This window comes from Eutrigla gurnardus, assembly GCF_963514095.1.
Source record: "Eutrigla gurnardus genome assembly, chromosome: 1".
Classification (NCBI taxonomy): Eukaryota; Metazoa; Chordata; class Actinopteri; order Perciformes; family Triglidae; genus Eutrigla; species Eutrigla gurnardus.
This window is the reverse complement of record NC_139915.1, coordinates 15,645,316-15,669,537: the sequence shown is the minus strand read 5'-3', so window position 1 is coordinate 15,669,537 and position 24,222 is coordinate 15,645,316. Positions and strand designations below refer to the sequence as shown.

General features: G+C 42.2%; 1 protein-coding gene across 1 annotated transcript in view; it reads left to right on the top strand.

The window, feature by feature from the left end:
- Window positions 1-24,222, top strand: part of LOC311012116 (neural-cadherin) — a gene marked incomplete at its 5' end in the record, with an annotated part of 428,889 nt that overhangs the window by 334,825 nt on the left and 69,842 nt on the right. The window contains 3 exons of the mRNA XM_084007453.1: window positions 13,497-13,624; window positions 16,210-16,333; window positions 22,408-22,588. Coding sequence (XP_083863579.1) covers window positions 13,497-13,624; window positions 16,210-16,333; window positions 22,408-22,588 — 433 coding nt within the window. The remainder of the gene's footprint in view (window positions 1-13,496; window positions 13,625-16,209; window positions 16,334-22,407; window positions 22,589-24,222) is intronic.

Here is a 24,222-nt window from a genome sequence, read left to right as displayed (position 1 = left end):
AGAGAGCAGGACGTGTCCTCGAACGGCGTTTCAAGGTTTCAGGTCTCACAGTGCACAAAGCAGCCTATCGGGAACATCAGAAGGCCTACTCAAAATCCCTCAGTGATACACGGTCTCGCTTCTTCTCCAATCTCATCAACAATAGCTCTGGAAACTCCAAAATACTTTTTTCCACTGTCAATAACCTTCTCAAACCTCAAATCCCCCTGAAACTAGACACCACACAGGAGCAGTGCAACAACTTCATCTTTTTCTTCAGGGCAAAGGTAGATAACATCCGTGCCATCCTCTCCACCCCCTCTGCCCCCACAATCCCAACTGTCAGCCCTCAGCCTGGGACGACCCAACCTCTCTGCTGCTTCCAGGACATCACACAGGGTGAGGCTGAGGAAATCATGAGGAAGATGAAACCCTCTACCTGTGCCCTCGACCCATTCCCTTCAGCTTTGATAAAAACACACACCTCTGCCATAAGTCCCATGATTACTAAAATCATAAACTGCTCCCTCCAGACTGGCCACATCCCATCTGTCCTGAAAACTGCAGTCATTAAGCCACTCCTTAAAAAACCCAGCCTTGACCCGGAAGTGCTTGCTAACTACAGACCAATCTCAAATCTCCCGTTCCTTTCAAAAGTGCTGGAAAAGGTAGTTGCTGCCCAACTTCACGACCACCTTCAAACAAACAACATGGTCGTCTGGTTTCCGCACTGGCCACAGCACGGAAACTGCTCTGGCCAGGGTCACTAACGACCTACTGATGTCAGCTGATGCTGGCTCACCATCCCTGCTCATTCTCCTTGATCTCACTGCAGCTTTTGATACGGTTGACCACCACATTCTCCTCCATCGCCTACACTCCACCATCGGACTATCTGACTCAACTCTCAACTGGTTTACCTCCTATCTCACTAACAGAACTGAATACGTCTCCCTGGGAGAAGCCAAGTCAGACACACTCCCCGTCTCCTGTGGTGTCCCCCAAGGGTCAGTCCTCGGACCCACCCTTTTCACTGTCTACATGCTTCCCCTTGGCCATGTCATCAGCCGGCATGGAATATCTTTCCATTGCTATGCTGATGACACCCAACTTTATTTCAAAATCAACCCAGCATCCTCTGACACCCTGCCATCTTCCACACTCACCACCTGCCTGGGGGAGACAAAGGCGTGGATGAAGGAGAATTTTCTGCAGCTTAACAGTTCAAAAACTGAAGCCATTCTCATTGGCACCCCACATCAGACCCGGTCATCCACCATTACCAGTATCACCCTCGCCGGCCACGACATCCACCTTTCTCCATCAGTCACCAACCTTGGTGTAATAATGGACCCCCACCTGACCTTTGAACTTCACATCAAACAGCTTTGCAAAAACTCTTTTTACCACCTAAAAAACATTGCAAATCTCCGTCCATCACTCTCTCTCCCAGATGCAGAAAAACTCGTCCATGCCTTTGTCTCCACCAGGCTGGACTACTGTAATGCTCTTCTTGCCGGGATCTCCAACAAAAACATCCAAAAACTCCAATACATTCAAAACTGTGCTGCCCGGATCCTTACAAGGACACGAAAATTTGACCACATCACACCAATTCTCAAATCCCTCCACTGGCTCCCTGTCCCATTCAGGATTGAATACAAGGTTTCCCTACTGACCCACCAGTGCCTCCATGGTAATGCTCCTATTTACCTGAAGGAGCTGATCACCCCTCAGCCCACTTCACGACACCTCCGCTCCGGTCAGGCAAACCTCCTGCAGATCCCAAGGACCAAACTCCGAACCATGGGAGACAGAGCTTTCTGTCACGCCGCTCCCTGTCTTTGGAATGCTCTCCCTGACCACCTGAGAGCACCACTGACCCTGGACACTTTTAAAAAAGGCCTAAAAACCTACCTTTTTAAAAAAGCCTTTCATTAGTTGTTTCCTTTGGAGAGACACTCTCTCTCCAAATTTTAACTTTTACTTTTCTTTTCTTTTTTTCTCTTATGTAGCACTTTGAGATTGTTTGCTCAATATAAAGTGCATTACAAATAAAATTCATTATTATTATTATTATTAGAAGTTGGTGAGAGTTTTGGCAGACATGCCAAACTTCTTGAGTCTCCTCAGGAAATATAGGCACTTTTGGGCAGTTTTTTACCGCAGTCTGCTTGTCTGGACCAGGTAAGGTCGACTTTGATGAAGACACAGAGGAACTTGAAGCTTGAGACTCTCTACTTCTGCTCCATCAATCATCCACAGAGCGTACAGGAAGGGACTGAGTATGAAGTGCTTAGGGTCAGTGCAGGCGAGGTGAGGTTGCCCATTCTCACCAATGATAGTGCCAACCATGAACAACCTGTCATATTTTCAAACTGAAAGTTCCCATTAAGGGCAAAAATAGTGATTCCTAATATTGGGCCTCATTCATCTGTGAGCAGAACAAATTTGTGTGTAAACTGTTTGCAGAGGTAAATTTACATGTGTTACCGCATTTATCAAAACATTAGTTAGTTACAACTAAGGTCCAAGAGTTCTTTCATGTCATACACTTCAAAATAGCCTCATTCAGACCTATTTGATACAATTATGAGGGACCCAAATGGAGTAGATGTTAGTTGGTAATTCGGTAATGCAGAACTATCCGCACTGTAAAGCACAAAGGGAGACAATCACAGTGAGAGTGAGACAAATTATTGCATCAGCCCTCCTTTGACATTCTCTACTTAGGATCATTGCAAGTGAATTAAATTAGAGGGAAATTAAGCTAATCTTTATTTCACTGAGGACCACTTGGAAAGCTTCACCTCCAAGGACTCGCACGTAACCACTGCCTTATAGTTCTTGTCTCTCTCAAATATCAAGACGACAGTAAGGGATCCTATTTTAAGAGTCTTTGAAGTAAGCCAGCCTGAAAGCTTTAAGCATCAGTCTCACTCAGAGCTTAGGACATCTTTCCGTTTTCTGTTTGAGCTGTTTTTATATTCATATGCAGGTATCTATTTGAGATTTGCCATAGACGTCTCTCGAGTCCACTGTCGCATATAAAGCTGCTATTCGGACTGTGTACCCGTGCTGTGGGTATCGGCCGATACAGAGTACCGATACCAGTGTGTTTAAAAAAAGAAAAAAAAAAGAAAAAGATCATACTACGCCTGCATGACTGTGATATGATTATCATTGCGGTAAGGCCTGGCTCAGGTTAAACCCTTTGTAAAACATTAATGAATACAGCAAATGGAAGCCATTTATTTTTAAATAGAACCGTATAAAACAGTAGTGCAAATTAGCAACACTCGTGCCACCCCTCGAAATTGAATCTTTGCATACACTCACCGGCCACTTTATTAGGTACACCTTGCTAGTTGGACCCCCTTTTTCTCAGAACTGCCGTGGCATAGATTCAACAAGGTACTAGAAACATTCCTCAGAGAGTTTGGTCCATATTGACATGATAGCATCACGCAGTTGCTGCAGATTTGTCAGCTGCACATCCATAATGCGAATCTCCCGTTCCACCACATCCCAAAGGTGCTCTATTGGATTGAGATCTGGTGACTGTGGAAACCATTTGAGTACAGTGAACTCATTGTCATGTTCAAGAAACCAGTCTGAGATGATTCACGCTTTATGACATGGCGCGTTTTCCTGCTGGAAGTAGCCATCAGAAGATGGGTACACTGTGGTCATAAAGGGATGGACATGGTCAGCAACAATACTCAGGTAGGCTGTGACGTTGACACGATGCTCAATTGGTACTAATGGGCCCAAAGTGTGCCAAGAAAATATCCCCCACACCATTACACCACCACCATCAGCCTGACCCGTTGATACAAGGCAGGATGGATCCATGCTTTCATGTTGTTGACGCCAAATTCTGACCCTACCATCCGAATGTCGCAGCAGAAATCCAGACTCATCAGACCAGGGGTCCGTTTCACAAAGCAGGTTTAGTGAAAACCTTGAGTTAGTTAACCCTGAGATGAGGGAAACTCTGGTTTTTCGGTTTCACAAAGCCAGTTCAGCATAAATCTGAGTCAGTTACCCGGGTAACATACTCCGTGAACCTAACCTGCTCGCTAGCAGGTTTGCTTCAACAAACCCTGAGTTTCTCCCTACATGTCTCCGCCTTTTTCCTGAATCTGAACCAACTCTGAAAAAAATGTGCCGTCCTTTCATCGTCAACCTAATCGATACGGAAATAAAAGTGATTCTAGCAGCTTTGGGTTGGGAGACAATTTTGATTACCTTTCCTTCCAATCACATTAGATATTATCTAAACAATATTCTCCGACATTTTCAACATTTCATATCGCGGACATAATCCGCAACCAGATTCTTTGCGGAGCTAGTGTTTTTGCGAACGGGAGATTTATGAAATGTTTTAGTACATTTCTGTGTTGAAATATCTGCTTATATTTACTGTTTAATATGTGAAATATGATTAAAATCATATGCCTTAGTTAACGCATTTGCGCAATATTCTTATGCTTAACTTTCAACTGACGCTACTTTCTTTCTGTGCCTGGGGTGATTACACCCAATGAAAAAGATAATTCATTCAGTGTGCTACATTGTGAACTACAGGAATTGAACCCCTGTCGCCTGCACCGGGGGCGGCATTGCTAACGATTAGACCACAGTGTCAGTGTGCCAGTTTGAAAATAAAGACTTATTACCTTTAGATCAATAGACTGTTTCATTCAGTTATACATATTAGATCGGGCAGTAATTGTCTGCCACACCAACTATCGCTACTTTGCTGCAGTTACGTTGCTCCGCTTTCTCAGGATGAGCTCGTTTTCTACATAAACACTCAGTAATATCTAATGACGCTCTCCCCGTTGCCATGGTGAATCGTAGTATCGGAGCTCCATTGATGATGGCTTTATAGAGTCGGCAGGCACGCGCGTAACTCAGTGAGTTTACATACTCAGAGTTGACTGAACTAATTCAAAACTGCTGTTCTGAAACCGAAAACTCAGAGTTGCCCATCTCAGAGTTGGTCAACTCAGAGTTCAGGGTTAGGTTCAGAGTTTGTTGAACCTGCTTTGTTAAACGGGCCCCTGGATATCTGTTATTCTGATATCCCCTGGCTACGCCAGAATCCCCAAAATATTGGTTGTAGCCCGATTTTGTTGGCTTCAAAGGAAATTGGGGCTTGTTGTTCAGCTTCACATTGACACATGTATAAACACAGAATGCATTTGCTCAATATTGATAACGGTGGCAGCCAGACGAATGTGCAAGTGCACCAAGAACTTTGGTAATACAACAGCTTTATTCTCAATTGCATTAATACAATAACTCATTGAGAATATAATTTGTATTATTACAACAGGGATTATTCTGCATCACAATTGTATAATATTGTAAATCACATGAGTCTATCATTTGTCCTGAATAATCAGCAGCAGCTAAGCCAACCTGGTTGTGTGACCTGGGGCCCGTTTCACAAAGCAGGTTCAACAAACTCTGAACCTAACACTGAACTCTGAGTTGACCAACTCTGAGATGGGCAACTCTGAGTTTTCAGTTTCAGAACAGCGGTTTTGAATTAGTTCAGTCAACTCTGAGTATGTAAACTCTGAGTTACGCGTGTGCCTGCCGACTCTATAAAGCCATCATCAATGGAGCTCCGATACTACGATTCACCATGGCAACGGGGAGAGCGTCATTAGATATTACTGAGTGTTTATGTAGTAAAGTAGCGATCGTTGGCGTGGCAGACAATTACTGCCCGATCTAATGTATATAACTGAATGAAACAGTCTATTGATCTAAAGGTAATAAGTCTTTATTTTCAGACTTGAAAAGCGACACTGTGGTGTAATGGTTAGCAACGCTGCCCACGGCGCAGGCGACAGAGGTTCAACTCCCGTAGTTGACAAAGTAGCGCACTGAATGAATTATCATTTTCATTGGGTGTAATCCCAATCCCAGTTGAAAATTAAGCATAAGAATATTGCGCAAATACGTTGACTAAGGCATATGATTTTAATTATATTTCACTTAAACAGTAAATATAAGCAGGTATTTCAACACAGAAATGTACTTAAACATTTCATAAATCTCCCGTTCACAAAAACACTACCTCCGCAAAGAATCTGGTTGCGGATTATGTCCGCAATATGAAATGTTGAAAATGTCGGAGAATATTGTTAAGATAATATCTAATGTGATTGGAAGGAAAGGTAATCAAAATTGTCTCCCAACGCAAAGCTGCTAGAATCACTTTTATTTCCATATCGATTAGGTTGACGATGAAAGGACGGCACATTTTTTCAGAGTTGGTTCAGATTCCGGAAAAAGGCAGAGACATGTAGGGAGAAACTCAGGGTTTGTTGAAGCAAACCTGCTAGCGAGCAGGTTAGGTTCACAGAGTATGTTACCCGGGTAACTGACTCAGATTTATGCTGAACTGGCTTTGTGAAACCGAAAAACCAGAGTTTCCCTCATCGCAGGTTTAACTAACTCAAGGTTTTCACTAAACCTGCTTTGTGAAACGGACCCCTGCTGGTTGGATATGCAGCCATTGTCTCAGCGTGCGTGATTGAAAGCCACAAGTACAGAGCTGCCGTCTGTGGATTCACTGTATGATTCAGCAGCCAAAAATCACACACAATACAAGAACGTGTTTAATTAAAAGCTTGAAGTAGAAAATATGCCTAAAACGGTTCAGTCTTTATCTCTGTCACAGTACTGCTCGCTAATACCACCACTGATTATTGTACATTTGCTGTGTTATTTCTGCTTTTCTACATACTGGCAATGGTTCAAGGCACTATGTGTTTTCAGTTTGTCCAAGCAACAGTGAACACAATATCGTAGCAATGGCTGGAGGGAGTTTATTCAAATTTGCAAAAATATCTACCTGGATAGGATGACCTGATTTGGTCAAAGATCACTATGACACAACCATCTGAATCTTGTCATATCTCAGGAACACAGTTCAGTGAATTTCTTCAGATTTGGCACAAACATTCACCTGCACTCAATGTTGAACTGGTTGGAATTCTAATGTCAAATGTCACTGTTGCCTCACAAAATAATGTTTTGGCCATAACACATGAATTAATATACCAATTATGACAATTTCAGATGGATTTCTAAGAGGGTTAGGGTTAGGAAATGTTTGGTTGGTTTGGTTGTAATTTATTCTGCTTAACCGCCCGTAGTTGTAAAAACAACAATTCCCCAAATGCTTTCATAAATTGAAGAAACTAATCCATCAAATTCACAATGTGTTTTAGATGTGGAACACATTTCTTTTGGAACATCACATCTGTTGAGGTGAAAAAGAGGGAAACTCTGTGAAAAGGAAACTGATAGAAATACTTTTCTACAATTCACCAGTAATAGAAATAAGTCTGCCACATAGCAAACTACAGAGGATTAGATGCATCTTTAGTTCTGAATAAGCTTGTGAATCATGAGCTAAAGTTATTTGTGATATCTTTAAAGTGAGAGGATATGGAGATGAATAATTGTACTTATTTAATGGACTTTAAGTAGATACAAATGTAATACAAATGTACTCTGGACTGGGCTTTCCTTAGTCCTACGTTTGAGTAAATCTGACCGCTGTACAATGAATCATCTCCATATCCCCTCACTTTAAATTACACAAAGAACTTTAGCTCATGCTTCATAATGTTTAATCAGAACTACAGATGCATCTAATCCTCAAAACAAAGAAACCAGTTAAATAACAAACATAGATATGGTGGAAATGTTTGCACACTACTGCTTTGCTGTTGGCTTCTGCTGCTACCACTTGGTCAACACCTAAACATGAGCAAACAAATGTCCCAAGCTGACAACGACCAGCTGGTAGAGATGAACAAAATGCAGAGACTGAACTTCTTCTGACATGGATACCTTTCCGTCTACTTGATCGCCGGTCCAGTCGCCCCCGTCCTGGCACGCAGAGCAAACGGAACAGCCGGATGAGTACTAATCTATGTTAGAGACACTCTCAAATGTAACGAAATCAAACTGGATACACCATTAGAATGTTTGGCTTTGAATGTTGTATTATCCCCGAAGATGAATTTTAATATTGTAGCGCTGTATAACCCACCATCCCACGATGTTTCATTCTACGAGGACTGAGATAAACTTTTTAAACATGTCACACTAAATCCATCTTTCTTGGTGACTTTAAAGTGATGGTTCGGAGTGAAATGCACCGTAGGTAATTTCCACCATGACATCCAGCCAAATACCCACTCAGAAGCATTTTTAGCGATGGTCAGCATTGGTCAAGATAGGGCTATCAGCCGACTGGCTTAGTACTAGCGCTATGGTACATCTTGATTATCTCATAAATTACCCCACTAATAATGCATGGAATGTTACCAAACTTCTGCAGTAGTACACATAGGGTCTGTACTCACAAAACGAGGCATTTGAAAGTTTGTAAGTACACCAGGAGTTTATTTAAAAGAACACTTGCCTGATAGCTTCTATCATTGGCTGCTATGCTACCGCAGCGTAGACGCCACTTCCGTGTTTACCCAACCGATGCCGTGACGCGAGTTTCACGCGAGAGTATGAAAAAGTTTCGCTGAATTTTTATAAATGCTTGTATTATCAGGTCAACACATTTTTTATAAATGCTTGTATTATCAGGTTAACAAGTGTTGACAAGTGTTGACCTGATAATTCAGCGAAACTTTTTCATACTCTCCAGTGAAACTCGCGTCACGGCATCGGCTGGGTAACGCTGCAGTAGCGTTAGTAGCCGAGGATAGAAGCTATCAGGCAAGTGTACTTTTAAATAAACTCCTGGTGTACTTACAAACTTTCAAATGCCTCGTTTTGTGAGTACAGACCTTATGTGTACTATTGCAGAAGTTTGGTAACATTCCATGCATTATTAGTGGGTTAATTTAGGAGATAATCAAGATGTACCATAGCGCTAGTACTAAGCCATTCGGCTGATAGCCCTATCTTGACCAATGCTGACCATTGCTAAAAATGCTTCCGAGGGGGTATTTGGCTGGATGTCCCGGTGGAAATGACCTAGGGTGCATTTTACTCCGAACCATCCCTTTAATATTAACTGGCTAGAGAAAATCCGCAGAAGGAACTTAAAGAAGCTGCTGTCTAAACACAGTCTACAGCAGATAGTGAAGGGCCCAACAAGGATTACGCGAACGAATAAAACTGTGATATCTGATAGTCACTAACAGACCCCAGCGAATCATCCGAACAATCTACCCACGGGACTCTCTGGTCATAACATGACCATGGTTGCCCAAAAACTCACTAAACAGCGTCTACCAAAATTTGCGAATGAAAATAAACCTGGAAACCAGGGTATCCCCAAAAACAAGCTGACACAAGTTGAAAATTATCTAAATAATTTAGACTGGAATAACGTTCTACAATCGAATTAATTAGAAAATTGTTGTAACTCCCTGATAAAAAACCTCACAAACCTGCTTGGGAAATACACCAAGACATACAAAGGTATGCAACGAAAAGTCTGCTTACCATGGCTGAATAATGACACGCAAATGAAAAAAAGAGACTATGCATTCAAAAGAAATCGCTGCTCTCCAAAACAAATACCGATCTCCTCATCTTCAAAGTATTGAGAAATGCAGTAGTCAGAGAACTGCCTAAAACAAAAAAGACAGCCTATTTTATGCAACTTATTGAGGAATTTTAAGGGATCAGCACATCCCTTTGGAAGCACCTCGACAGTCTAACTAAACTCAAGCCAAGTCAACAAAAAACAATAACAGAATTGAAAGTGAATGGAGTTATCAGCACTAACAATTCAGCTATTGCAAATGATTTCAACAATTTCTATTCAGTCAGTGGAGGGGCTTACTGAGAATTTTGAACCAACTACTCTATCACAGACCATAAAGTCTGAGACATCAAAGCTTTTCCAATTTAAGGAGGTCAGTCAGGAAATCATTCATAAATTAAATAAGTGCAAGGCAAAGGATATGTTTGGATTGGACACTGCCTTTATTAGAACTCACTGCTCTGCCCTGGTTAAACCTTTAACCCACCTTGTAAACCTTTCCATCAGAGCAGGCAAATTCCCACAAAGCTGGAAACAAACCATCATCACCCCAATTGTTAAGGCTGGTGCAAAGGACCAAGCAGGCAACTACAGGCCAATCTCAATATTACCTGCTCTATCCAAAATGTTTGAAAAGATTATCACAGAACAGCTAGTTGAGCATCTGGAAAACAACAAACTTATCAACTCCAAACAATTTGGATTTAGGCAGGGGTGCTCTACAGAAATGGCTAACTGCTACCTTACCGAGAACATCAAGAGCAAGTTGGACAAGGGTAATGTTGTGGGAGCTGTGTTTATGGACCTCAAAAAGGCCTTTGACACCGTGAACCACAACATACTCTTGAACAAACTCACCACCTTCAACTTCTCTGAACATGCTATCAGCTGGTTTGCATCATATCTGGAGCATAGAGAGCAACAGGTTAAAATAAACACTGAACTCTCAACGCCACTACAATCCACAATGGGTATCCCACAGGGCTCCATCTCGGGGCCCCTGCTCTTTCAATTTACCAACATGCTGTCAGTCAGCTAACTGTCAAATGTACACTGACGACACAGTAATCTATGCACCTGCTAGGACACCAAGTGCAGCAGCAGAGACCCTGACCAAGGAAATGGAGGGTGTATCCCAGTGGCTCAAAGACAACCATCTGAAGCTAAACATAAAAAAGACTGTTTTTATGTGCTTCTGCATAAGAGGGAAAGCCAAGTGTACCATCAAAATAAACCAGGAGGCCATAGAGGAAGAATTTACATTTTTAGATATTATTTTAGACTCACAACTCAAATTCAATAAACACATTAACAAACTCTGCTAGACTCTCCGTACAAACCTGAACTGTTTCAGAATGATAAGACATCACATACCGGTCAAGGCAGCTTTACTAATTTTTCATGCCATGATACTCTCTCACTTATCATACTGTGTTACTGTATGGGGCCAAGCCTTCCAGACAACAGTCAAACCCATCATATCATTATACAGTACAAACAGGCACTGAAAATAATGCACTGGAAACCAACAACGTGGCACCACCGTTTAATTTTACAGAAATACAAGCTTTTCAACTTTTTATTTTTATTGAACAACGCTGCCACAGAAAAATACATATTTCAGTTATTACATTTATTTTATTTTATTAATATAAACATTATTCTAGATCATAAAACAAAGACAGTAATGACAATGTAAAAGAAACAATTCTCACAGTCTTTGGCCCTGGTGCACAGGTTGATAGACTTTATGTATCCATTATGTAAATTATCTTGTGTCAGGGGATCTTTTTTAAGCCAGTTTAAGGTTATTGCTTTCGGTGTGCAAAAACAAATTTGGAATAGATTTAATTTTAAAGCATCAATTTGGTGAATTTTGAGAACCAAAATATGACATATCAATTTCTGCCCAATTTCTTACAAACTGCTGGTACTGATTTTGACTAAAGCCCCGTTCACATACGTCGCCACTCGGCCATCTCTGAGCGACAACTGTCAATGGAATGTGAATGTTTTCTAGCGGAATGTTGCCATGACAGGTGATAATAATTTTAACTTTCTGTGATGCGAGTGAAGCAAGTACCAAGTGAGTACCAATCGGAATGTAGAAAAGAGATGATTGACAGTTGACGTCAACAGAGAGTTGCGGCAGTGAATTTTTTTTGCCAGCGAGTAGAATTCAGCCAGAAAGCGAGGGGGCGGGCGAGTAGCGACGTATGTGAACGGGGCTATACGCGCATGCACTGTCAAACTCGCGCAGCTGAGGGGGGGTAGGCATGAGGGACACCTTGCCATGGCGACGGGGGAAAACAGAACGTTGATGAGCCAAACTAGCTGCGAGGATTTCCCCTTATAATAAGCGCTGCTGCCCTCCTGTTTAGGCCGCTAGTTAAGTCCATTTGCCTTGATAAAATAATTATGGGCGATTATTGAGACTAAATTAGAGTATGGCGGTGCGCCATAGTCTCGTCAATGTGTGGGAAACACTGCACAGCTACACACTCGTCCATAATGTATTGTCTGTGCTAGATGCCCAGTGCCCGCGCATGGCTGCTGATGGTCACCCCATGGGGTAGGGTCTGGGCATGGGAGCAAAATACATAGCGGCCCGGGCCCCTCACTGTTGGGGTGGGCATAGGGGAGCATGTGCGAGCGGCTGGGTGTTTGGGGGTTGTGTTGTTATGTGATGTGCTGTTTTGTGATGTTGTTTATGTTTTTATGTATATGCACACAAGCATACAGTGTGCTGTGATCTGAATCTGTAAAATGTGATTTTGACAACTGCTGCATGACTGTGTAACTCACACTATGTAGTTTTTTATGTAAATGTGAATAACTAGACTATATTTGGATTATATTTTAGAAAGGCCTGACCAGGGACTGGGATTGCAAATTAGTCAACTGGCTAGAAACCTTATGCAAAACATCTGCACACATTGTTGTGGCATTGAGTGTGATAACTATGTATGTAATAATGTGCGCTGCATTGTCCCTGACAAATACTCAAATTGCAAGTTCATTTCAAACTCTGCCTACATACTTTGATGAGAGGCCTTCCAACGTGCATGACTACCTAGTAAAGTCAGATTTGCCTCAGAAACCTTGTCATAATTGAATACACTACTATTCTGTACAGGTAATCAACTCACCCATCTGAAGTCTGGTGTTGGTATTACAGGCAGGAACCTAATGGAATACTAAATTGGTGGTCTACCTCTTAAAATTCCCATTTTATTAATATTAAAACAAGAGTTTAAACCAGGATTTGTGAAAATAAGTGTACTATTTGTCATCATGATGTTGAATCAGTGGCTACAAACTTTAATAATCAGAATGAGAAGATTTCATTTTCATATGATGTGAATACAATTTGTGTTTTCTTGTTTTTCCATACTCGTGGTTTTCTCATATTTGAATTTATATTGTGTGACTCTCAGCCTGGGGCTGCACGGTGGTGTAGTGGGTAGCACTGTTGCCTCACAGCGAGAGAGTCCTGGGTTTGATATCTACCCCACCTAAAGTACTTGTGAAATTGGCAGAAAACACGCTGTAGAAGAGCGTCTTGCCCAAAACATCTGCGTGGCCATATTAAAAAGTCATATTTGTGTGCTGTCCTAGTCTTTAGACTAGACTTTGATATTATCCACATTTAGGATCGAGCACCCTGTCTTCAAGGTTTAATCAGGAGTTTAACGCATTGTATCTTAATTTAGAAAAAAACCCCACCAATTTCACGATAATTGGAACATGCTGGTTTCAGATGAAGTCTTGCTTTTTATTTCTGCATTAACAGGAAAGATAGGCAGCAGCAGCAGTAATATACACTAATGTAAGAAATGTTAGTCAGAGAGGTAGCTCCCACTACAGTGATAATGGTGAAAGGGCACTCATTAAAATAATATAGAGAAGTAGGAGGCTTTATTGATGTTTTTCCATGTACAGCATGTTCTTGTATCTGTGCTCCCTTCAGGAGGTGCGTTTCACCCTGGATCGCTGTTCGGGGGCAGCGGTGATGGAAATGGAAGGCCTGGGCAGCTGGTTGACCACCGAGGACCACTCTTCCTGTGAAGTGTCAGGTGTTACTCCTAACACTGACAGGTACACATTAACATCTGCATGCACATTTGCAGTACACACCACTATTTTTGAAATATTGCTTCTTGTGGGGGGGGGGGGATGCGTATAGGAGTGTGAGTCAAGGTTATTCACTTTTAAAGCCCTGGTCTACGATTTGAAAGATTTGTCAATTGAGCCAAAATCGATCCAATAGGAGCCATCCGGTCCGCATGGCTAGTATTGGATCAATTTTCCAATCCAATCCTCGCTCACTCTCCTGCTCACGCCTCATCCCGACCCTCTTCCGCATTTGAAACTACGAACAGACAATATGCTTGTTGCCCTGAGCAGTTCAGGTATGAAGGGAAAGCAGAGCGCCAGGAGCAAGCGGCCTCTGCTTGCCCCACTGGCAAAGGCTGAAAGAAAGAGAAAGTCTGTCACTGAAAAGACAGACAGAAAGCGGAGATGCGACATAAAGAGGGCTCAAACCCGAGTAAACCTGGGGTCATCATTTGAACGGTGGCGAAAGCTCCGTGAAGATATGGATCTGAAGAGCGATGCTGATACAGCGGAGTTTAAGTTGAACAGCAGGAGTCCGTTTCACAAAGCAGGTTTAGTGAAAACCTTGAGTTAGTTAACCCTGAGATGAGGGAAACTTTTTTTTTTTCGGTTTCACAAAGCCAGTTCAGCATAAATCTGAGTCAGTTACCCGGGTAACATACTCCGTGAACCTAACCTGCTCGCTAGCAGGTTTGCTTCAACAAACCGTGAGTTTCTCCCTACATGTCCCTCCCTACATGCCTTTTTCCGGAATCTGAACCAACTCTGAAAAAAATGTGCCATCCTTTCCAACCTAATCGATATGGAAATAAAGATGATTCTAGCAGCTTTGCGTTGGGAGACAATTTTGATTACCTTTCCTTCCAATCACATTAGATATTATCTAAACAATATTCTCCGACATTTTCAACATTTCATATCGCGGACATAATCAAGCTCGGAGGGGAGGGATTAAGGAGCATAGAGAGGAGGGGTGTGTGTGTGGGGGGGGGGGGGGGGGAGGCTTTTTTCAAACCTTTCAAATTGTAGACCAGGGGCCCGTTCCAGAAAGCATGTTTTCCTGAAACTCTGAGTTTGTTAACCCTGAGAAGAGGGATACTCTGAGTTTTCCATTCTAGAAGGAGAGGTAACTAAACCTTTAGGTCAGTTACCATAGTAACTGATAGTAAGTATAGTGCTTGCTGGCAGGTTTTCTTCAACATACCCTGAGTTTCTCCCTACATGTCTCCGCCTTTTTCCGGAATCTGAACCAACTCTGAAAAAAATTGCCGTCCTTTCCTCGTTAACCTAATCGATATGGAAATAAAAATGATTCTAGCAGCTTGACGTTGGGAGAGGATTTTGATTACTGCTTTTCTTACCAATCACATATCTAAACAATATTCTCTGACATTTTCAACATTTCATATCGTGGACATAATCCAGATTCTTTGCAGAGCTCGTTAGATTATTTTGCGAACGGGAGTTTTCTGAAAAATGACATTTCTTTGTTGAAATAGCCGCTTATATTTACTGTTTCATATGAAATATGATTAAAATCATATGCCTTAGTCTACGTATTTATGCAATATTCTTATCCTTAATTTTCCGCTGAAGCCACTTTCTTTATGTGCCTGGGGGGATTACACCTACATAAATGAATATTTGTTCATTGTGCTACTTTGTGAACGACAGGAGTGAACCCCGGTCGCCTGCACCGTAGGCAGTGTTGCTAACCGCTACACCACAGTGTCACTCTGCGAGGCACAAAATAAAGACTTATCACCTTTAGATCAGTCAACTGTTTCATTCAGTTATGCGCATTAATTTGGGCTGTAAATGTCTGCCACGCCAACTATCTCTACTTTGATGCAGTTAAGTTGAACGGCTTTCTAAGGATGAGCTTGTTTTCTACATAAACACTCAGTAATATCTAATAACTCTCTCCCAGTTGCCATGGTGAATTGTAGTATCGGAGCTCCATTGATGATGGCTTTTTAGAGTTGGCAGGTATGCGCGTAACTCAGAGTTTACATACTCAGAGTTGATTGAACTAATTCAGAACTGCTGTTCTGGAACCTAAAACTCAGAGTTGCCCATCTCAGAGTTGGTTGACTCAGAATTCAGGGTTAGGTTTAGAGTTGGTTGAGCATGCTTTCTGGAATGGGCCCCAAGGCTTTAATTGGGGCCACATGTTGCCAGAGGAGGGGCCCATTGATCTTTGACTTCACATTTTGAAATCAAACTGTTAAGTGTGAACCTACTGAATAAATAATGCTCAGTTTAAAACTATGTTCCATTGCTCTATTGTGGAATTTTTACAAATTCACTATTTATAGAACCCAAAATACACACAGAATTTCAGGACAAAATTGTGGCTGACATGATTTTCGCCTGTTAAAAATGTGGTGCGATGAAATCGTATTTAGTTCCAACATGTTGATGATTCTATGTTGTTGTTGCTTTAGATTTTCAGGTAATTCTGACAATTTGACCCAAATGACAGGGATATGGGAGTGCATGTATTATGTGAGCCCTGATTGGCAGTAGCACCTGTTGAGTTATGTTGTGTTGCCTCTGTGTTTTAGACATCTGAACATGAGCCAGGTGCTCCAGCTCGGTGGTGTGAATGAGGACATCCCCTACATGTACCCTCAGCTTCAGCACAAACACTTCACCGGCTGCATCCGTAACCTCATTGTGGACAGCAAGGTAACACTCCCATACATTCACCACTGACACACCTATACATAACCACAAAGACACTAGCTCACTATCATGTGAGCAAACTAAATGGATTAATAGCAGGTTTTCAACATTCACAGTATGCTTGTTCATCTTGCCATGTAGGAGGAAGAAGTGTAACCTTGCAAACTTTCAAATATTACACTCATGCCCTCCAAGAGTGAAATTGAATATAAACCTTTCCACTTCTGACTTAACTTCAAGTAACTTTCCACTGCTCTGTTGAACTTAAAAAGTCAAGGACTTCAATCTGAGCCAAAGCCCAACTAAACCCAATTCATTTGTGTATGAACATATGCCTCGGGTATGATAGCTTTTTGTGGACTGCCTTCTAAAGCCTAACATGTTAGCTTGGCATTGAAAATACCTATTAAGTGAGAAATGTGGCCCCTGTCAGTCAAAGACGATCAAGTCTTGCCTGATATAACTGGAATTTATATGCCAGGGTCTTTTTTCATTATAAACTTCTCTTCTTTTTTAAGTTCCTCTTGTTAAAATAAGAATTCAAAAAAAGTTTATAATGAAACAATTTAAGCCACCATTGATTTTACTTCTTTGCATTGTGTACAACTTAATACATGGCCCCCACACAAACTTATAAATCACTGTGTTTAATTTGTCCCAATTGCCATAAAGGGGCGAAAGGGGTATCATGTTGAAAATGTTAAATGAGAATATCCATCTTGATTATGGATATTCAAGCTAACGAGTGAGGTAATTTTATCTTGCTATCCAAGTCTTCCTCCAATCGTCTTAGGATGAATTGGAAGTTCTACATTTCTTCTTTAAGGACAGAGTGTATTGCAAAATGTGATGGGTTCACCAAGGGGACGTTATCATTTTGACTAGAAGTTACAGAGAAAGAAAATATATAAGAGGAGAGACAGGACAGCCCTGGCAGCAGGCTACATCCTGTACAGGTCGCCAATCAATCACAGGACTGACACAAGAGACAATAGGCTCGTTCGAGATGAGCCAGGCCAGCGGAGAATCGATCGCCGCACAATGCATGCTGGTTAGTTTTGTGTCAGACTTGATCCCAACTTGCTCTGACATCATGCACATGTGGGCAACGATAATCTCACGAGATCAAGGCGGCCGCATGATGGGAAACGCCTGGCTCTCGCCTCATCTAAGAGCTGATTGGCTCTTAGTTTTGACAACAAACAGCACGTTTAGTAGAAAATGCTAATTTCCTGTGTGAGTCTAATATTTAACGATAGATCGTGGGCTGTATATCTCATGTGGTTGATAATATTAATAATAATCATAATGACAATAAAAGAGATTATTTATATAGACCTTATCAAAATGAGCAATGACCCTACGGTGTGCTTTAAGAGGAGGACATAGAAAAACAGATACACATTTAATACAGTACAACTGTCAAACTTTAGTTATGTGCACTATAGTGTTTTATATACATACATTATATTTATACATTACTAATATTTATTGGCATTATTTTATACTTTAAATTTGTATACTTATTTGACTCTCTTTCTTCTCTTTCTCTTATAAAGCAACTGCAGCTGTACATTTTCCCGAGGGATTACTAAAGTATTCTGATTTCCACATATATTAATGAACAAATATAAATAAATGTGAATGTGGTCGCAAACTACAAATACCCTACAGATCGCGTCTAACAGGTCTGACTTCAGGTCTGACTTCCTGTCAAATCTTTGAAGGCCAATGGAAACTGTCCGACTGGAGTGCAGCTTTTAGGCGCCGCCTCCTGCTGCTCCGCCTGCTCTTGTCTACTTTCCAGGCGAGGCGCAGTTCATCTCGAACGAGCCTAATCATTCACACTCACATACACACCTATGGGCAATTCAGCAATTAACCTGTCTTGTAATGTGGGAGAAAACCAGAGCACTGAGGGAAGACCCACGCAGACACAAAGATGCATGCAAACTATAAACCGAAGGCCTCTAACTGGCGAGAAGGTTCCATAATAGAGCTTTTAAAGCTCTATTAAAGTATTGAATATCAAGAGTGGACATGAAGGGATATGTGTTCTCCTGCAACAATGTTAAATGCTTGTACTGTAGATGGTTTGGTGTACCTTTGCTGGAGAAGTAGCAGGAGGCTACACACATGCTATGTACTAATGAGAGAAATTTGCATCATGTGTGGGAGGACCTGAGGATATTAAATCTCTGAAGAGCAAGCAATAGTAGGTGTGCTTTTGACAGGGCAGGCAAGAAAAGTGGTGATAGGAGGACGTACTGGCAGCTTAGCACATAGCATATTAGGAAATAAATGATATGGTGCCAATTCCAAACTATTTATTACCACTTTCTTATTAACCCATAGTTAGCTACTTGTGTCGCAACAGTTAGCTTGTTGTAGCAGGCGTAAAGGACAATTAAGATCAGGTTACAATACAATATTCCTTGTGAATATTGTAACTTCAATTCAAAACTTCCCTACCAATATAGCAAAAGTGTCACCATTCTGCCAGAATAAATGTTGCTGTATGTTTCAGAACAATCCTGGACTAGATATTACATTGGCAGACACACATTGGAAGCAGTTACAGAAAATCACCTTCCTGATGCCAGGCCAAAACCACAATTTAATTGGAAGGGTCTGAATAAATGAATGTGGAACCACATTCTGATTTTCATTCATTTTTATTTGTGATCCTCTTTACAACCACCATAACATAAACTAGATAACAGGTACCTTCACAAAACAACCCCAGTTGGTTACTTACATTAAGGCAAATGTTTTTGTCGTGCTGAAATTGTATGTAGAAACCTTCAGAGCTATCACCATGAACCTTCCCCAGTTTAGAGTTTGTATAAAAAGCTTACTGAAATGTTCAGTTTGCTTATGCAAACGAGTAATTATCTTAACTTTTAGTGAATTAAAGCTACAGATTTACACAAGTAAAGTATTTAGTCAAATAAAACACCGAAATGTGTATTGTGGCTGTTTCCTTCCACAAGTCTTAAAGACTGTCATGAAAGCAAAATAGCCTAATATTTCAAAATTGGTCAATGCATTACCAATGCTGTGTTCCTTCTACGATTGTATTTAATTGTCCTTCCAACTTTGTGGCAAAAGTTTTGTCGGCTCAACTTGTGCACAAAACCAGGGCCCGGTTTCCCGATAACGTCCACTCTTAGCGCGCTACGAAGACTCCTACGTTATTACCAAAGTTGTTTACCTCTATAGTCGTGGTTCCTGAACGGTCTCTTAGGAGTCTTCTTAAAGGCGAGTCCACACCGGAAGAACTGCCCGACTTGCGTCGGTAAATGAAGCCGGGCTACTTAATATGGCCGACTCGAACAACGACATGGGCGGTTCACACCTACGGAATTACAGCCGACGCCATACGTTCCGCGCTTGCGCGAGATCTAATGTCTCCAAAACAACAGGCGGCGCTAATCTGTATTGTGGGCCAAAAAACACGAAAACCGGAAGTAGCCGAGAGAGTGTGTCGACACCTTCTTCGATTCCACTGTTTATCTGGTATGTTTACCATCGTCACTTCCGGGCTTCACTGATTCGCTAGTCAAGCTGCTAGCCTCCACCAATCAGAATGGTAAAAGAATGACCGACTCGAATGGCGGATTATACATTTGAGTCGGCTGAAATGAACGCCGACGTGGGCCGATTCGAGCGACCACAACAACTAGACTCATGTCACGGACGCCGACTCTCTCAAAGGCGCCGATTTTCGGTCCGGTGTGGACTCGCCTTAAGAAACACTCCTTATGTCGTACGTACACGGCGCTGTCCAGAAAGAAAGTGCTGAAATCGATTGCTCAGAGTTCAATTTTCCATTTCATGTGCAGGTGCATGACAGCACTATATTATAAAATGTAGGCTATTGCAGTGTTTGCCAATAAAACATTGCTAGAAATTCTTCTAGGCCTAAACATTTATTTAACCATGGTCGAACATACTACCATAGCCTATACTGATTTAAAAAAAGATATAATAATAATAATATTCCAACGAAACGGCTGCGAGGACGGCGACGTCTTTGGTTCAGCATGAGGATGCGTTGTATCACTGCCATAGTTTTGCCACCGTTCACAAGCGTCACCGGCGTCCATTTATGACATGCCTTGACATTGACTAGGGATAATGGGCTAATTAAATGGCACTGTAATATACCTAGGCTACTTCTGAGGTTGAGGTAAAGCTTAGCCTTGTGATGAAATGCATGCACATTTTATTTTTATTTTCTTCATGAATGACTTAAAACCATTGGCACACACTGGCACTGGCAATGTGCTGTTCCATGCGCAGCAGGGATTTCTGGATTACTGTACAGTGGCGGCGACTAGCATCAGGAGCTGAAACATCACTACGGTAGAGCTAAGAAGGCTCTAAGAGTGCTCCAGACCACTCTTACCAACGTATGACGTACGAAAGAGATTCGTAGCAAAGAACGTTTTGGGAAACACGCGGAATGTTAAGTAGGAACTCTAAGTAGGGGTTACGAATGACGTAGCGTTAAGAAGGCTTTAAGAAGGCTTCGGGAAACCGGGCCCAGATCTTTAAAAAAAATGTTGGTGTAGAAAAACTTGACCTGCCCAGGGCCCTGACCTCAACTCCATCAATAACTTGGGGGTGAACTGGACTGTGAGCCAGGACTATCGGCCAGTATCAGGGTCTGAACTCAGTCATGCTCTTGTGGGAGCAAATCCCGGTGAACAGTTTCCAAATTATAGTGGAAAGCTTCCCAGAGGATTGGTGCCTGTTATGGTTTAGGAATGATAAGTTCATCACTCATATAAGGATATTAAGTCAGGATGTCCATACCCCACTCAGTGCACAGCACACCCACATCTGTATACTGTATACTATTATCTACATAATTTTGCTTAGAATTTGTGTTTCACTCACTGTGGGCTTTGGTATTTTTATACCCAACACTTGGATTTAATCTTCGCAAATACTAATATACAGTATAGTAAAAATACAGCCTACAGTGCCTATGTGTGGGTGTGCAAAACTCTTCTAAGCCAAAGTCACAATTTGTAATTCAATCAGAACCAGGAGTATTTTTGCATTCAGCTCACATATTGGTTCCAAGTGTTTTGCTCAGACACACAAATACACACCACAGTGACACGGCTGCACAGTCAAATCAATTGCAGACACCCCTATGTGTATTTTACTCATTGATTACCAATGCCTGTGTTCCAAGTTCTCAGCAATCAACATGATCGGCCCAAACCAAGCAGAGGAGCTGTAGCTTTTAAAGGTCAGCAACCAGTAAAATGCCACCATGCCAGAGGTCAGAACCAATCAGCAACTCCCTAGCGGCATGACTCACTGTCAGTTTTTACAATCCTTTGCATTCCTACGTCCTCGCTGCAGCACCAACATAACTCATAAAGTTTGGTTCAGCAGAGAGGAGATTGAACATATTAATGTATTTTATGGCATGGTTTTGTGAGGGACACAAATTTAGGCGTTGAAGGTTCCGCCGTCCTTTTAGTTCTCTATGCAGTCGGCTGTGCTGTTTGTCCATTAGAAGATTTGTCCAGTGTTTGGTGTCATTGCTTTGAAAGATGGACGAGAGCGTAGAGAGAGAAGGAGAGAGAGAGAGAGAGAGAGAGAGAGAGAGAGAAGGATGAGAGTGGAAAATTAAAGAAGCCACAGTGTATCCTGAGCTTATACCCTTCAACATGTTTGAAGTTTCCTTTTCCCCCCACTCTCTTTGACTTTATCTTCTTCTTTTCAAACTCCGACTGCCCCTCTGGCTATTTACAGCCATAATGTCTGTCCTGTGTCTTCCCCATTACCCTCTCTGTTGTCCCTTTGTTTTTTTGTCCCCTGTTTGTTTGCTACACATGGTTTATTGGCAACCCATCCCTACTTCCCATCTTCTCGTCTCAACTTTCTTTTTTAATGCTGTTCTCTCTGCTTTCTCCTCTCTGTTCATCTCTCCTCTGGCCACTTCCAATAACCCCTTCTCTCCTTCCTCCACCTCTAATCATTCCTTTGCTTTTGTCTCATCCTCTCGACATGCGCCACTTCTCAATCGCCTCTCCTCTATCACCTCAATTCAGCTGTATGATCTGGGCTCGCCGGCCGACTCACAGTCCAGCTCTCCAGGCTGCCTGACCACCGACAGCAGCTGTGTCAACATGGGCTATCCGTCCTGTGGCCACCGAGGCCGCTGTCACGGCGAGTGGGGTTCCTTCAGCTGCCAGTGTGTGCCGGGATACACAGGACACCAGTGTGAGGAGGGTAAGCCAAAATATGTTTGGATCTATGCATTAAAGGGATACATCAAATAACAAAACTTTTGCTACTTCTGCTAAATGTTTGCAGCAAGGACTGTGTTGGGTTACACTGGTGTTTCATACTTGGAAAATGAGTGTGTAGTAGCATTGAAGCAAAATGGGGAGTAACACTTTGGTCTGGAGTTTTAATGTTGCAAGAGGTATGTCAATTATCAGACACAATAAAGTGCAGTAGATGGAATTGGTGGTTCCTCACCTGAAACAATGTCAAAATACTGTATGAACCTTTTTTTAATATGTGGCTTTACAGGCCTTTCTCAGTGTCACAGATGCACTTCAGCTATGTAGCATGGTAGCAAGACGGTCAGTTTCATGTGACGGTGAGAGAAGATAAAACGAGACGTTCGCAGTTTACAGGCTATTTTTGTTATGAACAAACACTGGAGGATTGGACCCAAACGCAAGACACAACAACGAAAGTCAATTAAACGTGATTTAATGTGTGACAGAATAAACAGCTAGTGCAATGTGCACGGGGGAAATAAAGGGGACAGGGCTGGTGACATCAATGGTGCGAGTGGTGCGAGTGGTGAGCTCTCCAGAGCGTGCCCAGTGAAGACCAAAAGCCAGGTGAGGCGTCCCTCAACGTGGTAATGGCGTCCGTGTGCTGAACAAACAATTTCCCAGAGCGAGATACAGCGGCACAGGGAAAGCTGGTAGACGAAGGAGCTGGCAGGCAGGCAGACTGAACGGCAAACTGGCAGGCAGGCGAAACAGGGAGCAAGAACTGCAGCAACAAAAAGCACAGGTTTGGTAAAACAACACGGTCGAAAAACACAGAGAATAACAGGTGACTAGAGGTGGCCTGAGGACACAATGAACTACCGCTCATGCTGACGAAACGATCTGGCGATGAGTGACAATCAGACCAGGCTTCTTATACTGCTGGGAGGTGATTAGTGACTGAAGAATCCCACCTGGAGCTGCAGCCGCAGAACGCCACGCCCACCGGCTCACACACACACACACAGAGAGGGGGAGAAACAATCAGAGGGGTATTCCACCAAACTTGCTAATTAAAGCGGCGCTTACCTGGGGTGCAGTCGAATAGTCAAAAAATAAGGTCCTAACTCCTATTCCTAACTCCTATTCCTTGACCTCTGGGGAAAACGTCACGGGGTTAAGGAAAGGCGATAGGAGAACTCAAAAGGACTTAGGAATAGTCGACCGCGGGGCTCAGAGAATCCGACCGGACTTTCACTAAGCTACGTCATTATAACGCGGCCGCTGATGATTGACAGCTGATGATCGGCGCCGGCGATTGACGTGCGTCTGCGCTGGAGAAACTACAATAATGGACTACAAAAGACGCGTCGTCCACTTCTCCCCATGTTGGTTTTATAAACAGCTGGTTCACTGACCGGCTTCAGGTCCAGCAGCTCCTCCTTCCTGTTTGACGGTTGCTTTATTTACGTTTCATTTGTGGTTTTAGTTTCGTTTTTGTCAAGTTTGTAACATGATTGAAATAAAATAAAAAAAAAATTCAATTATTATCACTGTCCACAGACATTTATCAACACTATTCCAATTACTATATGTCTGCATGAAAGTTAATGTTAAATATGCAAATACACATAT